At 34.9% G+C, this 18,460-nt stretch overlaps 1 protein-coding gene across 15 annotated transcripts in view; it reads left to right on the top strand.

Moving 5' to 3' along the window:
• KNTC1 (kinetochore associated 1) overlaps positions 1-12,845 on the top strand; it is a 172,055-nt gene extending 159,210 nt beyond the window's left edge. For 7 of the 15 annotated variants that reach the window (XM_077159714.1, XM_077159713.1, XM_077159718.1 and 4 more), the window contains 12 exons: positions 312-390; positions 2,635-2,753; positions 3,781-3,916; positions 4,539-4,634; positions 5,002-5,058; positions 6,700-6,754; positions 7,072-7,135; positions 7,695-7,824; positions 8,869-8,958; positions 9,670-9,815; positions 10,594-10,684; positions 11,588-12,845. In XM_077159714.1, the coding sequence (XP_077015829.1) occupies positions 312-390; positions 2,635-2,753; positions 3,781-3,916; positions 4,539-4,634; positions 5,002-5,058; positions 6,700-6,754; positions 7,072-7,135; positions 7,695-7,824; positions 8,869-8,958; positions 9,670-9,815; positions 10,594-10,684; positions 11,588-11,611 (1,087 nt within the window). In that variant the 3' untranslated portion in view covers positions 11,612-12,845. Of the gene's footprint in view, positions 1-311; positions 391-2,634; positions 2,754-3,780; positions 3,917-4,024; positions 4,181-4,538; positions 4,635-5,001; positions 5,059-6,699; positions 6,755-7,071; positions 7,136-7,694; positions 7,825-8,868; positions 8,959-9,669; positions 9,816-10,593; positions 10,685-11,587 lie in introns of those variants that run through there. The other 8 variants (XM_077159715.1, XM_077159719.1, XR_013175534.1 and 5 more) reach the window with 8 other exon arrangements.
• The last annotated feature ends 5,615 nt before the right edge of the window (positions 12,846-18,460 follow it).

Here is an 18,460-nt window from a genome sequence, read left to right as displayed (position 1 = left end):
TAAATAGAGATTGGCCATTTTATATATTAGTGACTTGAGAGAATTTTAAATAGAAATTGGCTGGCCATTTTATACATGAGAAGATTGAGGCCTAGTATTTATTGTATTTACTGTCCTCTTTAGCTATGAGGGACTCCAAGAAAGATTAAGCGTCTTCTAAAGGGGAAAGTAAAAATATCATTGGCCCCATAATCCTTCAGGCCTACGTTTGAGAAGTCTAATGACTTTTTCTGTGGAGAGTAAAACAGGTCTATTGTTTTAGTAATCTATCACTAAATTAAAATAAACATATAATTAAAATTTTTTTCCAGAGTCCAGTATCTCCTTCTGTCTCGTCCAACTGATTACGGTTCAAGAATGCTGTTTGTGTTTGCAACATCAGCTACAACTGTAAGTTTTAGAGACATAGCCAAAAGTTATTTATTTGTCTCAGTTCAACAATTTTTTCCTGCATATTTACCATACTTGATTTCATTATCAGATGATACATAATTATTCAAAGTGTATCTTACTTTATAAACAGGGATTGTAATATGCTTTGCTTCATTTAGTGTTGGCTTCTGTAATATCCAGCTTCGCAAACTAAATGGTCTCCCTATCTACAGTCCGCACGGGTAATCAGTTAGCATTCATAATACCAGGGGACCTCACCAACTGGCTGTGAGAAAAGTCTCACACGGGGTCTCTAAACTCTGCATGATCTGGCTCGATTCTCTAACCCTGCCACCCTCCCTAGGGACTGAACTTGAGCTAGACTCAACTTTCACCTGCTCCAAAAAGTAACACAACCTCTTTAGCCTTCAGGCTTTACAAATATTGTTCATATTGCCTAGAATTCTCATCTCCCCTGTTCCCTCCCTCTGTTCCTCTCAGGTAGCTAACAATTACCTTTCGTTTTGGATTCCACTGCACTTTCTCTGAGAAGGTTTTCCTGAGTGGCCAGATTAAGTTAGGTGTTTTTCTGTGATCTCTTTTGCTTAGCTCTGGGCTTCTTTCTTTTATAGAAACTGTGTATCATTAGTTCTTAGCTTCTGTGACTGCTTCTAAACCAGTGGTTCACAAATTTTTTGGTCTCAGGAACCCTTTACACTCTTAAACATTACTAAGGACCCCAAGGAGCTTTTGTTTATGGGGGTCATATCTATCGGTAGTTACCATATTACAAATTAAAATAGAGAATTTGAAAAGATTGTTTATTCATTCATTTAAAAATAACAATAGCAAATCCATTACATGTTAGCATAATTAAGATTTTTATGACAACTATATTTCCAAAGTAAAAAAAATATTGTGATAAAATGACATTGTTTTATATTTTTGCAAATCTGTTTAATATTTAGCTTTTAGGAGAAAGCAGATACTCATATCTGCTTCTGTATTCAATCATTCCAATATATGTTTGGATTGAGGGATATGAAGAAAATCTAGTCTCAAAAAGATATGCAGTTGAAAAAAGAAGGGGTATTTTTTATAGCCTTTTCAGATAACTGTGGACACTCTTTGATACTCCACCAAAACTTGACAAGTGATAATTTTTTTAACAAGTAGATGCAGTGTGGAATCTGAAACCATATATATTTTTAGTATTCTATTACAAATCTATATATTTACTTTGTACTTAGAAGAAGTCTTTTACCCATGCATCATTTTGGAAAATATTGATTAACTGAGTTCTGCAGATCTTCCAAATATTGACAAATTTCACAATGTATCAAAAAAGTACATTCATTAATATCACCTCTTATCTCATCAGAAAAGTTAAGGATTAAGAAGCTGTCAAAATTACAGTGGAGGGTACAAGTTTTCCAAAATTCTTTCACCTGAAAGCTCAAATTTTATCATTTCTAATAAATACTGTAAGTGGTTTTTCTTAACTTTACAGACTTTATGCATTTTCTTGAAAATGCCAAATACTCAGACACCTGAATTACATTAGTTTGCCTGTCAGTCATTCCTTGAACTGAAAATGGTATTCCATGAAGAGTGACTAGTTCAGTTTGCAACCCAAAAAATGTACATATTTTTCCTTGAGAAAACTGTCACACTGCAGTATATAGTAAAGTGGACTTCCTGTTTTGTCACACAGCATATAAATATATACATTTTAATTAATTAATACTGAAGTATTCAAATGTGAATTCATCTTAATAGTATATATATTCAAGGGTTGAGATTTAATAAAATTAATTTTTACTGTTTCATCAAGGACATTGTAAGTGAAAGTTGTCTGTTATTTTTAATGCTGCATATGTGTGGCAGTGAAGGACAGAAGGGCAATTACAACTATTTGGTGACACTGTCTTGATTGGTGCCAGCAGTTTTACTCATTGCTTTTACACCATCAGTGTATATATTAATGGCATAAAAGGCAAATGACGTGTTAGTATTATTATCAAAATAGTTCCGACCTCCTCCTTCTCCAAAGGATATTGAGAAGACCCTCCCCAAGGGTCCATTGACCACACTTTGAGAACCACTGATCTATACTGTGGGTTCTTTGAGGGCAGAGACTGACTTTAATTTTTTAAAAAGTCTCCATTCAGGTTTCATGTTGCTTGTTGCTTTTGTTGAAACTCATTTACCTAACTGTAGCATACAGGTGTGCAACCCTGCAAAACTCTTTTGGTTTTACAGACTTTGGGTACACGTCAGCTAACTTTTGCCCATAGAACACGAGCTCTTCAGTGCCTCCTCTATTTGGCTGAGAAGGAAACTATAGAATCTCTCTTCAAAAAACCCATTGCAGAAGTGAAGTAAGTAGAATTTTTTTAATTGTGCTAAGGAATTTTAATTGTGCTAAGGAATGGGAAACATCTTTTTTTGAAACTATAACTTTTAAACCCCTTAATTCATAAGAATGCATTAGAGTGTCTGTGAATGTGTAGATGTATTGCCTTGAATATCCTTGACATTTTTTTTCACACTTTTTATTGTGAAATATAACATATATATAGAAAAGCAATAAATTTCAAATTACATTTTAATAAGTAGTTATATTACAGATTTCAATTTTTGGTTTTGGTTACAGTTCCACAATTTCAGGTTTTTCCTTCTAGCTGCTCTAAGACACTATAGAAGCTAAAAAAAAAATCAATATAATGATTCAGCAGTCATACTAATTTGTTAAATCATATCTTCTTTGTTATAACGCCACCTTGTCCTTTTATCTTTCTCCCAATCTTTAGGGGCACTTGGGGCTAGGTCCATTCTAACTTTTTCATGTTAGAAAGGGCTGTCAGTAGTAGGGATGGGGGATGGCACTAGTTGATGTTCAAGAGAGGCTGGCCTGTCTGGGTTTCGGGATTTATCTGGTCTATGAACCCATCTGGAGGTTGTAGGTTCTGGAAAGTACTCATAGTGCATGGAACCTTTGTGGAATCTCAGATAAAGCCCTAGATGTTCTTTCAGTTTGACAGGAATGGTTTTGGCTGGGGTTTGTCAAACCGTGATAGTAGTAGTATCTAGCTGAAGCTTACATAATAGTAGCATCCAGAGTAGTCCCTCAACGACGCTATTTGAACTCTCAGCCACTGATACCTTATTAGTTACAGTTCTTTTCCCCCTTTTGGTCAGGATGGCATTGTTGATTCCACGGTGCCAGAGCCAGGCTCATCCTGGGAGTCAAATCCCATGTTTCCAGGGAGATTTTCACTTCTGGATGTCATGTCCCATGTAGGGGGTAGGGTAAAGATTTCACTTGCAGAGCCCATATGAGATATTTTATTTTGAATACAAGTGTAGTTTATGAGACCGATTCCTATAAACACCTCTATTTTCCAGATCTTATTTGAAATGTATGACTTTTCTGGCATCATTTGAGACTTTGAATATCCCCATCACGTATGAATTATTTTGCAACAGTCCTAAAGAAGGAATGATTAAGGGACTGTGGAAAAACCACAGCCACGAATCTATGGTATGTACACTGCCACCAGTCTCAGATTCCTGAAAGACAAAACCAGAGAAACTCTGTTCTTGTACAAGTCTACTGCTCTGAAATTTTTTTAACTTCCTATCCTGGCAGGTAGACAAGGCAACTTGGAAGGTTCTCTTACCTCTTTTCCTTAAACCCAAGGCCTGAAGTTATCCATGTCAACAAGAAGGAGCACTTTTATAACCCTTCCCAAGGCATGTCATGCCCTCCTTCATGTAGTCAGGGAGGAAGTCTGTCCATCCTCTAGAGCAAAGGGTCTAGAGCCAATAGGGAAACAGTGTGTGTGTGTGTGGGGGGGGGGGGGGGTTGGGGGGTGCATGGGTCAGGAATCAAACCCGGGTTTCTGTCATGGCAGGCGAGCATTCTACCACTGGGCAAATGGTTTTTAATAGAAGGAAGAAAGGGTAGAAAGTCTGAGGTGTTGATTAGAAGTCCATGACAGCAAGGGGGGAAATAAATCCCTTTTTTTTTTCTTTAATTAAAGAGATGGTAGCCTTCATTGAAATTAGCAATAGATATACCTTTATTATAAGCATATTTTGTATTAAGCTGCTCTACCTTTTCCAAAGGTAGTTTGAATTACTGATGTTTTATTTGGCCTTAGGCAGTAAAATTGGTGACAGAGCTTTGCTTAGAATACAAAGTCTATGACCTGCAGCTTTGGAATGGACTCTTGCAAAAACTTCTTGGTTTCAATATGGTAAGTAGAGCTCTACAGTTTAGAGCCCTAAACTGTAGTGTATTTTATAGTTTCCACACAGCATTTCCTAAACATTTTGGATTGATAGTTGTTCCTAAACAGAAGTATGCTGAAAACATTCGCTCTCACTGGGTTCATGCCCAATCTGAAGGGTTGGTGACAGGTCATAGCAAGTGCAAACTCAAGAGTGGCATAAATTGCTCTGTTAAAAATGGAAGGTTCCCTGATCATTTTTGGTATTTGCAATTCTCATGGAAGATGAATTTTACTGATATTTCTTTTGAAAATTGAAGGAGCTGATATTTCAGGTAGACATTTACATTTTGGTGATTTTTAAAACTTTATAATTTTATTTTATTTTTTACAGATCCTTTATCTAAGAAAAGTCTTAACAGCCATTTCTAGTATCCATTCTTTATGGCAGGTATGCAATTTTTTGAAGTAAATTTTATTTGCCTTAATCTTCACTCTTGCTGGCCTCGAGACTGTCAGTCCTCCTGGCTTTTGTAACCACCTGCTCAGTAAAAAACAAGACCGATCTGCTCAGGCCCGTAGTCCGTGATTGTGGTGGCCAGAGCCCCATCACTCAGCTCAGATGTTGCCTCCTCAGAAACATCCCTTTCCTAGTTCTTCATGAATCCTGTCTTTGCTTATGCTCCCAAAACCCTTTGTCTCTACTATCCCTATCACATTTGTAACAGTATAATTTATTTTAATTTCATGCTAGACTGCCTGTTTTAGAATTTGAAGATCTTTAAAGTCAGGGACCATGTTCAAGTTGTTCACACACATAATCATTGCAATAAATGTGGATTATATTTGAAGACACAACTTACTCTTAGTTAAATAAACTAAAAAATAGACATATACTGAATAACACATTTCTCTCCATAAATAATCTCCCCAGAAGTAACCACTGTTTACAATTTTTCATCTATCCTTGCATATATGCGTGTTTGTATTTGTACACATTTTTATACATATAAAGGCAATCACATTCTAAAAGTGTTTTTTTCCACATAACTGATAATTTGGAGATTGTTCCGTATCTAGGTCTCTTTTTTTTTAATTGGGATATAATTCACATATCAGAAAATTCACTCTTTTAATGTGTACAGTTCAGTGGTTTTTATTATACTTATAAGCTTGTGCAACCATCATCACCACTATTTAATTCTAAAACACTATCGTTTCCCCCAAAATAAACCCTGCACCCTTTGGCAGGCACTCCCCATTTTCCTCTCTTTCTTGCCCCTGGCAAACATTAATTTACTTCTGTTTCTAGGCTGTTCTGGACATTTTCATGTTATCAGAATCATACATTATATGGCCTTTTGTTTCTGGCTTTTTTCACTCTGCTCAGTGTTTTCTAGATTCATCCATGTTTAGCATGGATCAGTATTCCCTTCCTTTTTATGGCTGAATAGTACTCCATTTTATGGATAGACCACTTTTCCTTTATGTCTTTGTTGGGTTGCTTCCACTTTTTGGCTATTGTGAATGATACTGCTAAGAACATGTGTATACAGGTTTTGGTTTGGGCATGTTTTCATTTCTCTTGGTTATGTACCTCGGAATGGAATTGCTAGGTCATATGGTAAATATTTTAACTCTTTGCAGTATGTTACATTATAAATATTGTACATAAAGTGGAGCATGATGTATCATAACTTATCTAACTACTTTCCTGTTAATGGAAATCTGTGTTATTTCCTTATTCATCCTTTTAAAATTATCTCCGTTGTCCCCCTCCTTCTTTTCCTGTCTCCATGGCATAGTGTCTGGCACATAATAGGCTTAGTGTAAATTTTGGTTTCTGAATTAGGTTCTGACATTTCTTGCCAAATGTAGCAGTAATGAATCAGCCAGGATTTTATAATATCCTGAAGTATTCAGTTTTGAAGAAAATTGTTCTAGAATCTTAACCATCTCAAACAAGGAGATATCAATGTATGACTTTGGTATTAGCATCCAGAATATAAGCTTTCAGTATATAGCTTTGTAACTACAGAACAGTGCTTATAATATCCCAAACATGAATTCTTTCATGCACTTGTTTCTATAGGTTCCTTACTTTAGCAAAGCTTGGCAGCGTGTGATACAGATACCACTCCTATCAGGTATTGTTCTCTCCTCTGCAGCCTTGACAATTCCATTTTTGTTGTTGTTGTTTTGTTTTTGTTTTTACCTTTACTGGATGTCTTTATTTCTTTATGCCACTTTGAAATGCTGTCCAGTGCCCTTTCCTTTCTGTCATAAGAACCCCCAATAGAATTGCTTGTAGGGCAGATCTAATGGTAATTTTTATCCTGTTTGGTTTTCCTGGGAACATTTGGATGTGCATATTCACAGCTTTTGCTATGTTTCAGAATTTCTCTGCTTGACCCATTTTATAGTATATGTCTGTGTATACCAGTGTCATTTTTTTTATCTTTAGCCTCTTGTCCTTTGAGTCCCAGTCAATTATCAGATTGTTGTGAGAGTCTCATAGCAGTCCTAGAGTAAGTAAAATATTTGTTTTTCCACCCAAACTGTACAAGTTGCTGCTTATTAAAAATATTTTCTAATAAACATCTCATAAATAAATCCTTTTTGTTGGAAAGGAATTGTTTTTATAATAAAATCTCTTATTTTTACAATGTCTATTTTCCATGTACAGTGCAACTAATAAACTGATATAAGCATTTTTAAAAATTAGTATCCAATTTTAATGTAAGCATAGACTACTTTTTTGTAACTGTCTTATGTCATACAACACTGTCTTATAGATTGTGATTTGAGTCTTTTGAGAATTTATCTTTAAGCATGTTTGGCTTTCAGACAGAATCATAATAGCAAGTAGAGAGTAGTCTATATTCCTGTAGGTAGACTTTTATTCCACTAAAAATGACCTTAAAGACTTGAGTTACTTGTTACTAAGCATATAGTATGCATAAAGTTTTATACTTTAGTGTTTACAATTATTGAGAGCCTGGAAAGATCACAACTGTGGAGAGCTATGAAGGCTAGTACGATCTAGTGATTCTGACAGGTTATTAACTCGTTAATATGCTCTTGGAGATGTCCTGTTTCAGACGATCTCGATATGATTGGAGTTGCCAGGCAGTATGTCCAGTTAGAGCTCCCAGCTTTCGCATTAGCCTGTCTGATGCTCATGCCCCACTCAGAAAAGAGACACCAGCAAATTAAGGTATCTTACAAATCTTTCCTCTTGGGCTACCAAACAAATTGAACGTTTCACATTGCAGGTCCCTTGCAAAAGGCTGCATTTTCCTTTCACCAAGCCTGCAAGGCTTCAATATGGGTGGGGCAGAAGGTTTGTGTAAGATTTTAATGGGAAGTGAGACTGAAAAGTAGATTCAGGTCAGATTGAAGGATACCTTAAAAAAAGGAACTTGTTCTTTATCTGTGGGAAGGAACTGCCTTTCTTTGAAGAGTAAAGTGAAATGATCCGTGTAGTATTTCAGAAGGAACAACCCCTGTGGGTTTGATCAGAACAGAGAGGTGGCAAGAAGGGAAACTTATTTGTGAGCTATTGCATTTGAATAAGATTTTATCTCGCTTGATCTTTAGGGAGCCTTGATGGGATAAGTACTTAAAGTAGGGTGGCGCCCCGGGAAGACAGCTTGAGTCTGGGCTGGATGTGGGAGGGAAGAGTTTGATTTTTTGAGTAGGTTCCTAACGAAAGGAGCCAGGAGCATTTTGAGGACAAAACTTTGAAAAATGGCATGCTTTTATTTCCTTTACAATATAGAACGAATAGAACAGAGCATTTTCAAATGTTTTACAGCTATTTCCTCATAGGGAGTTAAATCTGAATGTAGATAGATATCTATTATAAATGAATATACGTATTTTTTATCTTTTGCTCTACTTAATCCATTTTTTTCCAAAGGCATTTGTGCTTGTCTTTGGGGTTTCAGTTTTTGTTGTTGTTGCTGTTGTTTTTGACTAGGCACAAACTCAATCATTGTGCATTTCAAAAATGTTTCAGCATTTAAATAATTTCCTTTTGGCACTTAGAACCACAAAATTCCTGATAGACAGGTTTTGCTGTTGGAACAAGTACTTGTAAAATGCTTTTTCCCTTATTTTGGTGGTTGTTGATGATAGAGATGTTTTTTCAGAAATTCTTTGAGCTATTATAAATTTTAAAAAATGAAAATTTTCCTGACATGTCAAAAATTGTTAGAAATAATACTTCCCTATAAATCACTCTTTAATTTTTCTCTAGAATTTTTTGGCCTCCTGCAATCCTCAGACTATTTTACAGCAACTAGAAGAGCATATGAATATTGGCCAGTTAGCAGGATTTTCACATCAAGTAAGAGACTGTTTCATCTCCTTTTTGCTATGAAAAATTTGATATTGAAAGGTAATAGTGTCCCCTAAAGCAAAGATTAAGCTGGTTTTCATTCCTCATTGAAAATTAGTATCTCTAGCTGTCTATTGGTACATAAGCCTTTTTTGCTATAAGACTATCTTGTGCATGGTCGTATCCTCAGGGCTTACCATCATGTCTGACCCATAAAAGGCATCAGTAAATTTATGCTGACTCGACGGACAAAGACAGGCGTTAGAATAGACCTCATTCTCTGATCACAATGCAAGAAATTATCTGGAATATCTTTAAATCACCTGCTAGTTAACTCTTAGAGTAATCAAAATCATAACTACAGACTACCTAGAAAACGAATGGCTGCACTGCATGTCAGAAGTTAAGGGATACCTTTAAAATTGTGCTCAGAGAAAAATTTGTACACTTAAATGATTGTAATTATAAACAAATTTTCTGCCTCATAAAAATTCCCAAAGTCCTTAACAACAATTAGTTTTTTTTTATTAACTATGTATTGAAATGGGCCGAAGTACCCTCCTTCCCTTCTGTCCATCCCATTAAAAAGGAGGCCTTGTCACAATGCAATGATAATTTAACTTCTGAGGTCAGAAATGTTTTCATTATTGAATAAAGATTTGGAATTTAACATATAATTATACCTGTTATTTAAATATAATTATACCTGTTATTCTATAGGTTAGAAATTTGATTTTGAATAATATCATAAATAAGAAGGAGTTTGGGATTTTGGCCAAGACAAAATACTTTCAAGTGTTGAAATTGCACATGATGAACGCCAACAATATCTCTGAACTAGTAGACTATTTGGCAAATGAGTTAAGGTAAGTTAATTAAAAAAAAAACTTACTATAGAATTTCCTTAAAATTTATCTTTATTGTTTTTGGAAAATATAAAATAATTGTAAGGCTATTTGATTGTAACTAAAGGTTCCAAATATTAAGTTATAGCATTATTGCACTTACCCAGAGGTTAGTTGTCTTGTAACCCAGTCCCCTGGAACATGAGCTTGGAGTCAGACAATTAAATAAGCGGCCTGATCCCTCAAAATAGGTCCTGTTCTAAAACTCTAAATTATAATTTTATTCTGTAAACACTTGCTCAGAGAATTGATAGCTTTACGAAACACATAATTTTTACTATGCTATTTGCTGTCACATTTTCTAGCACCCACAACAGTTAGCTTTTGGGGATAAGGAAGAGGTAGATATAGGAAGTAATAAGAAGGAAGGAATGGGGAGACAATGAGGAAAGAGAAAAGTTTAGTGAGGTTGGAGAGTTTACTAAATCCGTCCAGGCATTGGTGGTCTGAGTGTGCTGGTCATGTAGAAAGTAGCCATCCCTCGCTACATTGTCGTGGATTTCTTTCTGCTGGCTTAACATATGTGAGCCAGCCATACTTACATATTGTTATTTATTGATGAGTGTTATTTCTGAGGTGTGATTAGTAAGTAGTAAGCTGCACATATTTAAAGTATACAATTTGCTAACTTTTGACATATGTATAGACCTGTGAAGCCATCACCAGAATCAAGATAGTGAACGTATCTATCACTTCCCAAAGTTTCCTCATTCCCACCTTTTTCTTTTTGATTCCATAGTTTAGATGAAGCTTCCGTCTTTATAACTGAATATTCAAAGCACTGTGGGAGACCCTTACCCCCAGATGCTGCTCCCTGTGAAATTCTAAAGGTAAAGCTAGCTGATAGTTATATAGCATTTTAACCTGATACCATTTATATTTCTAGGGTCTTAACATTGGCCCAACTTTTTCTCGTGTTCTAGAGATAAATGTATTTTTATGTGTGAGTGTGTATATGTTTTTAAATTTTACTTTCTGTATTAGAGAGTCCCAGACCAGAAATCAGGAGACCCTGGTTCTAATCTCAGTTCTGCCACTGAGCAGCAGTGTGACCTCAGGCAAGCCACTGAACCTGAGAGGGCCCGCAGGGTCTCTCAGGAGCTTCCCAGCATTGTGGTTTCTCATTAAAGTGTTGTTTTCAATTTTGGAGTAAGTGAAAAACTGTATTTTAAAAAGCATTGATTAATGTTGTGCTTGGGTATTAATTACTTTTATTTTCTCCTTTTTTAATTACCTAAGACATAGAAAAAAAGAGAAATATGGAAGAACAAACAGAAAGCCTAAACTAATTTCTTAAAATCCTACTACCCAGTTTTGGTTTCCATCCTGCCAAAATTTTTGTATATAAATTAAGCATATAAATTACTTTTCTCCTATTGGAACTTAAATATAAGATCTTTATTTTGATCATGTCTTAGTAGTTTTCGTAAGCCAAAGTATTAATTAAAATAGTCTACATTTTCTTAATTTTTATTAATAACTTGCAATGTTAACTTCTAGACTGTTGTACTCAGTGGCATAAGATTGCTTTTTTCAAAAAAGTAGAATATTGATTAGGAAAATAAATTCATGACCCTTAAAATGTGTACTTCCTTTTAGTCATATCTAAAATGCCAAATAATTTTATATATGGATTTTTATCAGTAAAGTTGAGTTTTAAGTTCTATAATTTGTCCATTTTCTGTTTTTAAAAGTTATACTCATAAAAGCTTTTCTGTTTTTTTCCCATTTAGATGTTTCTTAGTGGATTACAATAAATCATCAAATCTTTTTTCAAGAAGAACTAGAAGAAATTTGGGATCTGCTGTTAACTGACCATATTTATTACAATTTAAAAAGTGTACAATCTGTGCGTTATAGTTATTTGGGAAACCTTATCCTAAAAGTAATAACTAAGATGCTTAATATTAGCATAACTTTGTCCTATAATGACTCCCTTCTTTGCCATAGTTTTTTATATAATTTATATAAACTATCAGTTTTCCCACCATATGTGAAAGAAACAAAATGCAAAAATATTTCACTCCTCCCCGTACCTAAAGCAACTATTTCCTATTTCTTCATATATGAAAATAAGAATATCAATCTTTTTAATATTATCCTAAATAAGTATGTATATAATTTGTGCTGTAGAGTGACTGGTGAGTGACCAGTCAGGAAAATAGAAATGACTAGCTATTTCAAGCAGAGGATTTAATGCCAGGAATTGGTTATAAAGGTGTTAAAAGGACTGAAAGAAAAAATAAGGGGAGGGAGGGAGATGCTGGTGAAGCAAAAGGAGGTTAGTATCCAAAGATCAGGAAGCTGCCATTGTTCCTGGGTTGGAGTCAGCAGCCCACATATGCTGCTGAACCAGTGGAGATGCTGCGCCCACCTGCTGCCCGGACGCTGCCTGACCTCTGCAGTAAAGCAGCACTCAGTCAAGCTCAGCTTCTGCTGCCACTGCCAAGCCAACACAAGAGAAAAAATAGCTTTTCATACTCTCCAACCTTCTTATTCTTGCGCCAGTGCCAACATATGACAGGACCAACAAGGAAGCCATGTGGAAGGGAGTGCAGGAAGTGAAGCCCTGCAGGCTTGCAGGTCCAGCATTGTGGAGGGTGATAGAAGGGCGAGCAGCCTCTGAAAGCCAGCAGATGCTGCCCTGTGTACAAAACGTTATTATACATTATTCTGTCTTATGTCTTCTGACACTTGTGAATGGTAATTTTATTACTAAAATTATTTCACCCATGTTTTGCCTGTTGGGAAAAATATTATTTCTATACAGAAGATTCAGTGTATTGTAGTGAATAAAAACCTAGGTTTTCGAGTAAACCAATTCTGGACTTGAATTCTGACTCTATCACTTGGATAAGTTATTTAACCTGACTAGGCCTTAATTCCCTTATCTGTAAAATGATGGTAAAGGCACCTACCTCCTAGTGATATGTGAGATCTGAATGATGGTTCATATAAAATGCTGAGTACATACCCATAAATGTCTGAAATGTTAGCTGTTTTTATTATATAGATTTCTAATTGCAACTAAATGCACAATTATTTTGTGCTCTGCAAATTTTTATTATATTAAATGTTCCTCAGCAATAATTACTTCTTAAATGCAAATAGCTTAATTTACAGTGTTGTTTTTTTAATGGAATATGGCTAAAATTTAAAACAGTCCTCAATAATTGTTTATTTATTTAAATCTTAGACCAACATCTTATAAGGTTCGTAAGTAGTAAGAATAGCCAGTATGGGATGATACTGAGTTATTGATTATATACCAAGCATGGAATGATCATATCGTAAGAATGTTCGTGTTTGTATGTTGTTATGTTTAAAAAAAAAAAAAAAAAAAAAAGAATAGCCAAGAGAAGCCCAGAAAACAAGAGTATGCATACAGGAGGATTTGCCTGGCCAGAGGATAAAACATTGACTAAAATCTCAATAATTAAAACTGCAGGGTACAAAAAAACTAACAGATCAATAGAAATAATTGTAAAGACAAATGGTAATTACTATATGGAAAAAATGGAACTTAAAATCATTGGCAAAAATTCCAAATGGGTCAAAAATTGCAACATAGCTAGTAGAGAAAACTAATAAAACCATGGGGAACATTTTTTGTTATTTAGGTGGTACAGGAGACCTTCTAAAGTTTGACATAAAACTTAACAGCTATAAAAGTTTGATAAACTTGACTACCTAGAAATTTAAATTTTTTTGTATGGCAAAAAACACCATAGACAAATTAGGTAATTGACAAAAGGAAAAATAATTACACAAAATATTTCACAGACAAGACTAATTTTCCTAATATTTAAAGAATTCCTAAAATCAGTAAGAAAAGAAAAAATAAAAATAAACTGAATAAATATGTATAGAAAAATAAATACAAATGACTTTTTTCTTATTACTATTTTTAATTTATACAATGATAGTTACACAAATGGTTTTTTTATAATTTTTTTATTAATTTAAAAAAATTAACTAACACAACATTTAGAAATCATTCCATTCTACATATACAATCAGTAATTCTTAATATCATCACATAGATGTATGATCATTTCTTATTACATTTGCATCAATTTAGAAAAAGAAATAGCAAGACAACAGAAAAAGAAATAAAATAATAGAAAAATAAAAATAAGAAATAAAAAAATATTAAAAAAAACAAAACAAAAACAAAAAAAAAACTATAGCTCAGATGCAGCTTCATTCAGTGTTTTAACATAATTACATTACAATTAGGTAGTATTGTGCTGTCCATTTTTGAGTTTTTGTATCCAGTCCTGTTGCATAGTCTGTGTCCCTTCAGCTCCAATTACACATTATCTTACCCTGTTTCTAACTCCTGATGGTCTCTGTTACCAATGACATATTCCAAGTTTATTCTCTAATGTCGGTTCACATCAGTGGGACCATACAGTATTTGTCCTTTAGTTTTTGGCTAGTCTCACTCAGCATAATGTTCTCTAGGTCCATCCATGTTATTACATGCTTCATAAGTTTATCTTGTCTTAAAGCTGCATAATATTCCATCGTATGTATATACCACAGTTTGTTTAGCCACTCTTCTGTTGATGGAGATTTTGGCTGTTTCCATCTCTTTGCAATTGTAAATAACGCTGCTATAAACATTGGTGTGCAAATGTCCGTTTGTGTCTTTGCCCTTAAGTCCTTTGAGTAGATACCTAGCAATGGTATTGCTAGGTCGTATGGCAATTCTATATTCAGCTTTTTGAGGAACCGCCAAACTGCCTTCCACAGTGGTTGCACCATTTGACATTCCCACCAACAGTGGATAAGTGTGCCTCTTTCTCCACATCCTCTCCAGCACTTGTCATTTTTTGTTTTGTTGATAATGGCCATTCTGGTGGGTGTGAGATGATATCTCATTGTAGTTTTGATTTGCATTTCTCTAATGGCCAGGGACATTGAGCATCTCTTCATGTGCCTTTTGGCCATTTGTATTTCCTCTTCTGGTAGGTGTCTGTTCAAGTCTTTTTCCCATTTTGTAATTGGGTTGGCTGTCTTTTTGTTGTTGAGTTGGACAATCTCTTTATAAATTCTGGATACTAGACCTTTATCTGATATGTCATTTCCAAATATTGTCTCCCATTGTGTAGGCTGTCTTTCTACTTTCTTGATGAAGTTCTTTGATGCACAAAAGTGTTTAATTTTGAGGAGCTCCCATTTATTTATTTCTTTCTTCAGTGCTCTTGCTTTAGGTTTAAGGTCCATAAAACCACCTCCAATTGTAAGTTTCATAAGATATCTCCCTACATTTTCCTCTAACTGTTTTATGGTCTTAGACCTAATGTTTAGATCTTTGATCCATTTTGAGTTAACTTTTGTATAGGGTGTGAGATACGGGTCCTCTTTCATTCTTTTGCATATGGATATCCAGTTCTCTAGGCACCATTTATTGAAGAGACTGTTCTGTCCCAGGTGAGTTGGCTTGACTGCCTTATCAAAGATCAAATGTCCATAGATGAGAGGGTCTATATCTGAGCACTCTATTCGATTCCATTGGTCGATATATCTATCTTTATGCCAATACCATGCTGTTTTGACCACTGTGGCTTCATAATATGCCTTAAAGTCCGGCAGCGTGAGACCTCCAGCTTCGTTTTTTTTCCTCAAGATGTTTTTAGCAATTCGGGGCACCCTGCCCTTCCAGATAAATTTGCTTATTGGTTTTTCTATTTCTGAAAAATAAGTTGTTGGGATTTTGATTGGTATTGTGTTGAATCTGTAAATCAATTTAGGTAGAATTGGCATCTTAACTATATTTAGTCTTCCACTCCATGAACACAGTATGCCCTTCCATCTATTTAGGTCTTCTGTGATTTCTTTTAACAGTTTTTTGTAGTTTTCTTTGTATAGGTCTTTTGTCTCTTTAGTTAAATTTATTCCTAAGTGTTTTATTCTTTTAGTTGCAATTGTAAATGGAATTCGTTTCTTGATTTCTCCCTCAGCTTGTTCATTGCTAGTGTATAGAAACACTACAGATTTTTGAATGTTGATCTTGTAACCTGCTACTTTGCTGTACTCATTTATTAGCTCTAGTAGTTTTGTTGTGGATTTTTCTGGGTTTTCGACGTATGGTATCATATCGTCTGCAAACAGTGATCGTTTTACTTCTTCCTTTCCAATTTTGATACCTTGTATTTCTTTTTCTTGTCTAATTGCTCTGGCTAGAACCTCCAACACAATGTTGAATAATAGTGGTGATAATGGACATCCTTGTCTTGTTCCTGATCTTAGTGGGAAAGTTTTCAATTTTTCCCCATTGAGGATGATGTTAGCTGTGGGTTTTTCATATATTCCCTCTATTATTTTAAGGAAGTTCCCTTGTATTCCTATCCTTTGAAGTGTTTTCAACAGGAAAGGATGTTGAATCTTGTCAGATGCCTTCTCTGCATCAATTGAGATGATCATGTGATTTTTCTGCTTTGATTTGTTGATGTGGTGTATTACATTAATTGATTTTCTTATGTTGAACCATCCTTGCATACCTGGGATGAATCCTACTTGGTCATGATGTATAATTCTTTTAATGTGTTGCTGGATTCAATTTGCTAGAATTTTGTTGAGGATTTTTGCATCTATATTCATTAGAGAGATTGGTCTGTAGTTTTCTTTTTTTGTAATATCTTTCCCTGGTTTTGGTATGAGGGTGATGTTGGCTTCATAGAATGAATTAGGTAGCTTTCCCTCCACTTCAATTTTTTTGAAGAGTTTGAGGAGAGTTGGTACTAATTCTTTCTGGAATGTTTGGTAGAATTCACATGTGAAGCCGTCTGGTCCTGGACTTTTCTTTTTGGGAAGCTTTTGAATGACTGATTCAATTTCTTTACTTGTGATTGGTTTGTTGAGGTCATCTATTTCTTCTTGAGTCAAAGTTGGTTGATCATGCCTTTCTAGGAACTTGTCCATTTCATCTACATTGTTGTATTTATTACCGTAAAGTTGTTCATAGTATCCTGTTATTACCTCCTTTATTTCTGTGAGGTCAGTGGTTATGTCTCCTCTTCCATTTCTGATCTTATTTATTTGCATCCTCTCTCTTCTTCTTTTTGTCAATCTTGCTAAGGGCCCATCAATCTTGTTGATTTTCTCGTAGAACCAGCTTCTGGTTTCATTGATTTTCTCAATTGTTTTCATGTTCTCAGTTTCATTTATTTCTGCTCTAATCTTTGTCATTTCTTTCCTTTTGCTTGCTTTGGGGTTAGTTTGCTGTTCTTTCTCCAGTTCTTCCAAGTGGACAGTTAATTCCCGAATTTTTGCCCTTTCTTCTTTTTTGATATAGGCATTTAGGGCAATGAATTTCCCTCTTACCACTGCCTTTTCTGCGTCCCATAGGTTTTGATATGTTGTGTTTTCATTTCATTCGCCTCGAGATATTTACTAATTTCTCTTGTAATATCTTCCTTGACCCACTGGTTGTTTAAGAGTGTGTTGTTGAGCCTCCACATATTTGTGAATTTTCTGGCACTCTGCCTATTATTGATTTCCAACTTCATTCCTTTATGATCCGAGAAAGTGTTGTGTATTATTTCAGTCTTTTTAAATTTGTTGAGCCTTGCTTTGTGACCCAGCATATGGTCTATCTTTGAGAATGATCCATGAGCACTTGAGAAAAAGGTGTATCCTGCTGTTGTGGGGTGTAATGTCCTATAAATGTCTGTTAAGTCTAGCTCATTTATTGTAATATTCAAATTCTGTGTTTCTTTATTGATCCTCTGTCTAGATGTTCTGTCCATTGATGAGAGTGGGGAATTGAAGTCTCCAGCTATTATGGTAGATGTGTCTATTTCCCTTTTCAGTAATTGCAGTGTATTCCTCACGTATTTTGGGGCATTCTGATTCGGTGCATAAATATTTATGATTGTTATGTCTTCTTGTTTAATTGTTCCTTTTATTAGTAGATCGTATCCTTCTTCGTCTCTTTTAACTGTTTTACATTTGAAGTCTAATTTGTTGGATATTAGTATAGCCACTCCTGCTCTTTTCTGGTTGTTATTTGCATGAAATATCTTTTCCCAACCTTTCACTTTCAACCTATGTTTATCTTTGGGTCTAAGATGTGTTTCCTGTAGACAGCATATAGAAGGATCCTGTTTTTTAATCCATTCTGCCAGTCTATGTCTTTTGATTGGGGAATTCAGTCCATTAACATTTATTGTTATTACTGTTTGGGTAATACTTTCCTCTACCATTTTGCCTTTTGTATTGTATATATCGTATCTGATTTTCCTTCTTTCTACACTCTTCTCCATACCTCTCTCTTCTGTCTTTTCGTATCTGACTCTAGTGCTCCCTTTAGTATTTCTTGCAGAGCTGGTCTCTTGGTCACAAATTCTCTCAGTGACTTTTTGTCTGAAAATGTTTTAATTTCTCCCTCATTTCTGAAGAGAACATCTAGACAGAGGATCAATAAAGAAACACAGAATTTGAATATTACAATAAATGAGCTAGACTTAACAGACATTTATAGGACATTACACCCCACAACAGCAGGATACACCTTTTTCTCAAGTGCTCATTTTTGCTGGATATAGAAGTCTTGGTTGGCAGTTTTTCTCTTTTAGTAATTTGAATATTACAATAAA

This window comes from Tamandua tetradactyla, chromosome 5, assembly GCF_023851605.1.
Source record: "Tamandua tetradactyla isolate mTamTet1 chromosome 5, mTamTet1.pri, whole genome shotgun sequence".
In the NCBI taxonomy this organism is placed as follows: Eukaryota; Metazoa; Chordata; class Mammalia; order Pilosa; family Myrmecophagidae; genus Tamandua; species Tamandua tetradactyla.
The sequence above is the reverse complement of the archived record's forward strand: the minus strand, read 5'-3'. Positions and strand labels throughout refer to the sequence as shown.